We start from the raw sequence: 7,702 nt of genomic DNA, 5'->3' as shown, positions 1-7,702 counted from the left end.
AAGAAGTTCAGTGTTATACAATGGAAGTTAACTAATTTATATTTTTTCTGGAGACTTTCCTGGGAAAAGGAAGGCATGGTGTAAAGCCCTTTGTCTTGCTTCATGTGAGGACAAAAAAAGACTAGAATGGTTCACCAAGTTGAATGAAGACTTCCACATTTACCTGACAACTTTAGTCGCTGGATATCCTTCATTTACAAAACCTTCAATGGGTATGACTGGCGAGTCCCCTTCAATGGGGCTGATTGCTGACCCAATGGAGAAGGCGAGTAGGTACGATGGCTCTTCATCAAAGGTTCGACTGCTATGGAAAAAACTTGCCAGAAAGGCTTCAAAACCTTGTATAGAAAGTAAGGCAGTTTATGAGAAATTTCGTCCATTCCAAGATTCAGTTTTGGGTGCTACCTCAGTGAAATCCAGAACATCAAAGGTGCCGAACTGTTCTGGAGAGGAAAATGCGGAACCACTATCATCAACATTTCCACGATCAAAAAGCCAGAGTCAGCTCTCTGTTGTCTCTGATGCAGACTCTGATGACAAGTTTATTGTTGATGAGGCGACACTCTGCTGGAATTTGTTAATCTTTCGGCTCTTTTTTGATGCCAAAATTAATGTAGGGGTGAAAAGCTCCATTCAGGCACGAATCCAGGTCTGTTACTTTCCCAATCAAGATTTATTTTGTAGTTGTAGTTATGAAGATGTGTTCCGGGACTGATTTTAAATGTCACAAACTGTTCCTTTGTTTTGTATTTCCACGTTAAATTTTGTGGATAAGTTGGTAATATAGATTATACTCTCCGAGGCATAAATATTATCTCACCTGCTGATGTTAGGTATGGCTTTAGTCTGCACATTATTTGTTTTGTTTACAGCCAATCAGTATTTGGTTTACCTATCTATCTGCCTATCTATCTATCTATCTATCTATTTCAGATTCATTAGTACATGGGGCCAAATGTTTACTGTTGTTGCCTCTACTAAGCTATTCCGAAATTTATGTGGTTCTTCTGGTGTTGTTTAGATGTTGATGTAAGCCTGTTCCTTCTTGTTGTTATAACAGAGGGCATTGTCGCATATGAGAACCCCAAGTTACATCGGTGAAATCATCTGTACTGACATAGACACCGGAAATCTCCCACCTTATGTCCATGGTATGAGGGTTCTTCCTACAGACATGAATGAAGTATGGGCATTCGAAGTTGACATTGAATATGCTGGTGGTGTAGTTTTAGATGTTGAAACAAGACTTGAAGTCCGTGAACTAGATCTCCATAAGGGCATAGTGGATGCAAATTCAGAAGAGGCAGGCGCTGTGGGGGATGTTTCTTCAGATCTTCTTGAAGGCTTTGAATATTTTGGAAAGCAGTTGAATATATCCGAAGGGACTTTTGATGGACAAGACCACAAGGATCAAGGCGACCCTAAGCCTGGTTAGTAAGAAAATTTGTGTTTGGTTTCTAGATGAATGTTGCATGCATATATTTTAGATGATTCTGGATACATTTTCCCTTGAATATGGGTTAAAAGATTTAAATGTGATGCATACTGTGCAATTTTATGGTAAGAGTTCACTATTGATTTCTCTTATAAAATAATGTTTGGATTTTAAGGATTTCAAGTCTGGGTTGAGAAATTGTAATATGGATAGTACTTCCGTGCACTTTTTAAGAGCAATTTCTTAATAATTTATTTGTGAGAGCCTAGTTACTCGATACCTAGCAGCCTAGCAGCTGTTGCTCTTTGACATATCCTGTTAGATGAGATCTGCAAATAGGTTTAAGGCTGTTGCGGAAGCAACTTCTCCATAATATGAAGCATGCGCAAGTTGCAGTTCTCTTTTTTCTGGATATTAGAGAAACAAAATTCTCCAGCTGATGGTGTTGAACTTGCTTAGATCACTATTTAATGTTATTTTATTGACCTCAACTTTGTTAATCCTTCGGTACGTGTTTTCATGCTTTGCTGAGGCCAGTCATGGTGTTGTAGAAGTCAACAAGAAAGTTTTGTCCTCGTTTCTTTTGTATAAAATTTTATGAATGTTTTTATCTTTTCTCTTGGATTTTATTGATTAACCATAATGTTATATTGTGTTTTCTGGTTTTGTTCTGATGATAGTTGTTGAACTCTGTTATTACTTTGGTGACAATGTGCTACATAATGGAGAGAGAAAGGAGAGGGGGGGGGGGGGGCGGGTGTTGTTTGTTTTAGCTAGTGGATTCTGATGAATGAATGTCTGAGGTAATTTTAAACAATGTGGGTGTCTTTATTGCGTGAACTTATGATTTTCTTAACAATTACACTTACCGCAGAAAAGTTTTGTCGTCAAAAGTTCGAGTTAGATTGGTGTCTCTCTGACAGTCAAAATTACCAATTAATTAAACCTAAAATTCTTAGTGGCGAAGCATTGTGACTCAATGAGCTGAATGAATGATTCTAAAAATCACGAGGCGAACTGAATGGGAGTATGAAAAGTCTGTTAACGTTGAACCTCTGTAACTTTTTCATGTTAGCGAATCAATATGGTCAATTTGTGATAATTTCTTCTTCATGTTTTGCATCCTACTTTTTCTTATTCATGAGAAATGACATTTTACATCCTAATTCTGTTACAGATGGCTTAAAGAACAACAGAAGCACTATGCCTGTGTCAACTTCTGGATCCAGGTGGAAGTCTATTCTAAATTCCATAGCCAAACAGGTTTCTCAGGTTTGCGAGCAATTCTTGTTCTTGAACTGAACTAGTTTCTAACTAGACAGGCACCCAAATCTATGCATACACACATCATTCTCTTTCTACTGCAATGAAACTTTTGATTCATACACAATAAAAAATGAAAGAGAAGAAGGAAAAGAAAACATTGTATTTATTGGCTGATTGAAAATATTTTAGTGAAAGCTAGCCTATACTCGCTTGCTAATTGATTCTTTAAATTGAAGGTGCCCATCTCTTTGTCAATACGGGTTGCAGCCCTTCGTGGAACACTGCGTTTGCATATAAAGCCACCTCCTTCTGATCAATTATGGTTTGGTTTCACATCCATGCCTGACATAGAGTTTGCCATGGAGTCCAGTGTTGGGGATCACAAGGTTACCAGTGGACAAGTTGCATTGTTCCTAATCAACCGGTTTAAGGTATTTACTTTTTGTCAAATGTCCAACCTTCACTAATTTTCCTTTCGTTGCTGGTGAGCATCCACGGGAAATCTGGCTGTAGAACCAGATTTGCATGATTTATCCTTGTAACATTTTAGAGAGTAGATGCATACTGAAGTGCATTCTGTAAGTCAGTACTTAGTCTTGAAGAAATAAAGTACTTAAAATGTTCCAAACGCTCATGGATTCTCGTTTGTTTTTTATTGGACATTGGAACAAAGCATCTGCTGAAACATTTGTAACTAGTTTCATTCCTATGGTTATAATCATGTATAAAGATTAAAAGAGATGAAGCCATTTACTAATGATGTTAACAAAAAAGACGAAAGTATGTGTTTTGCAAAGATTTAGACAATTCTTTGAAACAGAGCAAATCCCGAATTATTCATTCAAAAATGTTAAAATATCCCAAAACTTATCCCAGTAAATTAATTTTAATGCACATGAAGATTGAGTGATGCCTCGTTAGGGATGAATCTCATGGTCAAAATTTTTGGGATAATTAGCATTTTTCTTATTCATTTAATAAGAGAACATATTCTGATAAGAAATCTCCTTTGGCTGGACTTGGTAATTGTAGTAGCTACTGCTGATATTGACTTCATTTTTTGCAGGCTTCCATCCGGGAAACTATGGTACTTCCAAACTGTGAAAGTGTATCCGTTCCCTGGATGTCAGCAGAAAAGGATGATTGGGTGCCACGGAATGTTGCTCCTTTTATATGGCTTAATCATGAAGCTAATAGTGATCAAGTCCCTGCATGTGAAGCTTTCAGCTCCCAAACCACTGAAGTAAAAACCACAATGGAAGCTACCACTGTGACATCAATTGATCAGCCAGAACAAAAGAATCAAAATTCAAAGAACTTAGATTGCTATGAACGGCCGGACACTGTATCTAAAGTTACATCAATACCCTCAACAAGTTCTTCCACTCCGGCTATTCAAAATAGCAAGTTTTTACGAGAACTAAGAACGCCATTGCTGGAAATTGACAACTCACAGGAAGCATGTCAACAGAATAAAGAGGAACTCTCAGAGTGCCAATCACCATCTGCTACTAGTTCAACTCAATCAGAAAAACAGATGATTGGAATAGAGGAGGATGATTCAAGGCTGAAAAAACCAGGTAGAAGGGCACGAATGCTTGATCTGGGAAAGAATATGAAGGAGAAACTTGAAGAGAAAAGGCGTCACATCGAAGAAAAGGGCAGGCACATTGTTGAGAAGATGAGAGGGCCATGAAATAGCCAAATTCTCAAAGTAAGAAAGACATAGGCAGGAAATTTTAGAGGATCTACGATGAGAACCACTGTTGCTGTTGCATTGATTTTTGTTGTACTTTTCAGATGTGTATTCCTTTGAATTTGAACATCAGCTCTTGCTTAGTTTCTTGCAGAAAGGATGTAGTTCATTCAAAGATTACAGCATTCTTAGATAAGGAATTACAGCAGATGTAGATCACGGTGGTTTCAACTTTTATAAGTCTACTGTTTATAGTAAAATGACACCCGATGAAAGATATAAGACGTTATTTACCTTGTAAAAAGTACAGACTAAGAGAAATTAATGCCAGTTACCATTCTTTGTTGTAAATCATACTTGTTTGTCAAATTGTCAAGCATGAAACGATTTTGCCTTGAGGATGTCAAATTTTCTGCCAAGCTGAGGTTCATGAACTGCCTCTTCATTTTCTTGCACCACAGAGGACACGTGTCACATACTAACCACGTTCTGTAAATTCAGAGTCAGAGTCAGTTGAAGGAAAAGTTCCAAGCGTATCAAGTATGCAAGATTATTAGAGGAAGCCAATAACCGAAGCTAGCAAATTACCTTCATCAAGTTAAGGCGTGATTACATCACCAACTTTCCTTTCATTTGCATGGCGAAAAGGAACTAATGCATGATGTCTCTCCAGTGCAAGAAGGTCCTGGTCTATTCTGAGATCACATAGAGATAATGCTTGGGATGTATTTGGCACCGAGGAGAAGTATGATCTCCAGAAATCCTTTTATTGTACAAGAAACAGACAATCTCCAGAAATCCTTTTATCGTACAAGAAACAGACAACGTTGAAAGCAGGGACAATGTCTGGAATCAGATGGCTTCCTGTAACTCTCGGTCATACTTGCCTTAGAGCTGACGAGGCCAAATTCATTGTCCAATTAGTCACTATTAACCTCCAATGTTTCCTCCTCTTCCCTTCACAAGTCATGGAACAATGTCTGCTTCTGCAATATACCCTGCCTCTAATAGTTTAATATGTAGCTCCTTTAAGGTCTTACGGATGTCAACTGACAGATGGTGGGATCGGTCTCCAGCAACAAAAACTTGAACAGAGCCATCAATCTCTACCTGACTCCAACCAGGTTCTTTTGTCAATCTCCTATCATCCATCAAGCCTCTTGCTGTAGCCGCTTCCTTCCACATACCTGCAGATGTGAACAAATTAGCCATCAATACATAATTGCCAGTGCTTCCAGGGTTTAGAGTCAACAAATTCTTAGCTGCATATTCCCCTAGTTCAACATTATGGTGTTTCATGCATGCACTAAGCAATGGAGCCCAAACTTGAGCTTGTACTTCGACAGGCATCTCGTGGATGGTCTTCAGGGCCAAGTCAAAACGACCAGCTCTACCAAGAAGATCTACCAAGCATAAATAATGTTCTATGCTGGGTTCTATCCCAAAATTACTCTGCATGCTTTTGAAAAAACTCAATCCATCGTCAACCATTCCTGAATGACTGCAAGCTGATAATATGCTCGTGTAAACTACAGCATCTGGCTTTAGACCTTCTACATGTTGCATCTTATAAAACAGATTAAGAGCCTGATCTCCCATCCCATGAATAGCATAACCATTTATCATTGCACTCCAAACAGCTAAGTCTTTGTCTGGTACCCTCTCAAACACTTCTTTTGCCTTGTTTATCCTCCCACATTTGGAGAACATGTGTATCAAAGAGGTCTGAACTTGCCGATTTGATTCTAACCCATTTAGCACAATGTACTCTTCAATCTCTTTCCCCTCGCTTAATGACCCCAACTCTGCACAAGCTGAAAGAGTAGTAGCAAGAGTTGCTTCATTGGGTCTAACAGATGTTTTCAACAATCTTTTAAAGAGATTCACTGCCTCACTAGGATAACCCAACTGTGCATACCCACCAATCATGGACGTCCCCAAGAACACACTTTTTTCAAGTACCGCATCAAATACTCTACGAGCCAACTCAAGGTCGCCACATTTTGTATACATGCTAACTAGCAAGTTGTCAAGGGGATCCTCATTATTGTATCCAGATTTCAGTAAAAGAGAATGCATGGACAAAGCTAGAAACAGATTCCCTACTTGTGCACAACCCAAAATGAGATTTAAGAACACTACCAAATCGGGAGTGACACTCATTCGTCTCATTTGATTACATAGACCAAAAGCTTCATTCACATTTCCAACATTCACATACCCACCAATAATAGTAGTCCATGAAACGATGGAAGTTTCACCTATTTCATCAAAGATGGAACGAGCTTCATTAACTTTACCGAATTTTACATACATACTCATGACTGAATTAGCCAAAGGTATCTCATTATTTAACAGCCCAAGTTTATAGACGCAGCAATGCATTGATATTCCTTGTCGAAAGCTACAACCAGACACAACACTAACAAACGTAGAAGCACTAAGTTCCAAACCAAGAACCCACATTTCCTTCAAAACCAAAATGGCTTCATCATTCAAACAAGCACGGGAATGCGCAGATATTATAGAGTTCCAAGAAACGACACTTCTCACTCTGACAGGCATTTCATCAAACACTTTCCTCGACGACACAAAATCGGAGCATTTAGAGTACATATCTATAAGACCCGTCTGAACAAATGCGTCTTGTTGAAATCCCACTTTGAGTACCTGAGAGTGAACCCTTTTTCCGTCCCAAATAGAGTTTATGTTAGCGCAAGCTTTCAAGACTAATGGGAAAGTGAAGCTGTTGCCATGAACTCCGGTTTGTAACATTGAAGAGTATGTGCTGAGAGTTTCTTCGAAAGAACCATTGTTGGTAGAGTTTCTGATCATCAAGTTCCACAGATACAGCGGTCTTTTGGGGTTTACTGATGAAAGGTGTTGCATTTACAGTTACACACACTCTATCCCAAATCACAATTTTGGTGGCTTTATTATTATTATTATTATTATTATTGTTCATGCAATTGGCACTTTGTGAGATGATGAAGTTGCCGGCAATCAGTCGTGTGATGAAGTTATATGACTTGGCAAAATGAATTTACAGCTGGGCTGGACCGAAGTTCGCTAAACTTAAGGCGGCCCAATTTGGCACTTCTTTGTATTTTTTCAGCCCTGCTTCTACAGGATTCGGACAGGAGCGAAAATTACTTGAAGAAATTAATTTGAAAACCACTGGATTAAGTTACGGATCAAATTAAATTGAAGAGCCATCCGAGATAATGCTCAAGTGACTTTTTTGTGTGTTGCTCAATTCACTTCGCTCTTCCAATTTTGATTAAGAGTTCGCGGGCTTTGTGGGC

At 38.6% G+C, this 7,702-nt stretch overlaps 2 protein-coding genes across 2 annotated transcripts; one reads left to right on the top strand and one right to left on the bottom strand.

Annotated features, from left to right (window-relative positions):
• The first annotated feature begins 10 nt into the window (after positions 1–10).
• Positions 11–4,593, top strand: LOC18047115 (testis-expressed protein 2). The gene is made up of 5 exons (XM_006441439.2): positions 11–649; positions 1,061–1,430; positions 2,613–2,707; positions 2,938–3,132; positions 3,768–4,593. Exons 1-5 carry the CDS (start codon positions 209–211, stop codon positions 4,395–4,397), a joined length of 1,731 nt encoding a protein of 576 aa, XP_006441502.1. The 5' UTR covers positions 11–208; the 3' UTR covers positions 4,398–4,593.
• Positions 4,594–4,690: 97 nt separating this feature from the next.
• On the bottom strand, positions 4,691–7,345 carry LOC18047114 (pentatricopeptide repeat-containing protein DOT4, chloroplastic). The gene is made up of 2 exons (XM_006441438.2): positions 4,986–7,345; positions 4,691–4,886 (listed from the first exon to the last, which is right to left on the bottom strand). Exon 1 carries the CDS (start codon positions 7,284–7,286, stop codon positions 5,364–5,366), a length of 1,923 nt encoding a protein of 640 aa, XP_006441501.1. The 5' UTR covers positions 7,287–7,345; the 3' UTR covers positions 4,691–4,886; positions 4,986–5,363.
• Between the last annotated feature and the right edge of the window lie 357 nt (positions 7,346–7,702).

Source organism: Citrus clementina, unplaced genomic scaffold, assembly GCF_000493195.1.
Source record: "Citrus clementina cultivar Clemenules unplaced genomic scaffold, Citrus_clementina_v1.0 scaffold_3, whole genome shotgun sequence".
NCBI lineage: Eukaryota > Viridiplantae > Streptophyta > Magnoliopsida > Sapindales > Rutaceae > Citrus > Citrus x clementina.
Note: the sequence above shows the minus strand (reverse complement) of the source record. Positions and strands in the feature narration are given on the sequence as shown.

Coding starts and splice junctions, on each gene's coding strand:
- LOC18047115 (XM_006441439.2), top strand. CDS start 209: ATGGGTATGACTGGCGAGTCCCCTTCAATGGGGCTGATTGCTGACCCA. Junction 650..1,060: donor CCATTCAGGCACGAATCCAG/GTCTGTTACTTT, acceptor TTGTTATAACAG/AGGGCATTGTCGCATATGAG. Junction 2,708..2,937: donor TAGCCAAACAGGTTTCTCAG/GTTTGCGAGCAA, acceptor TTTAAATTGAAG/GTGCCCATCTCTTTGTCAAT.
- LOC18047114 (XM_006441438.2), bottom strand. CDS start 7,286: ATGCAACACCTTTCATCAGTAAACCCCAAAAGACCGCTGTATCTGTGG.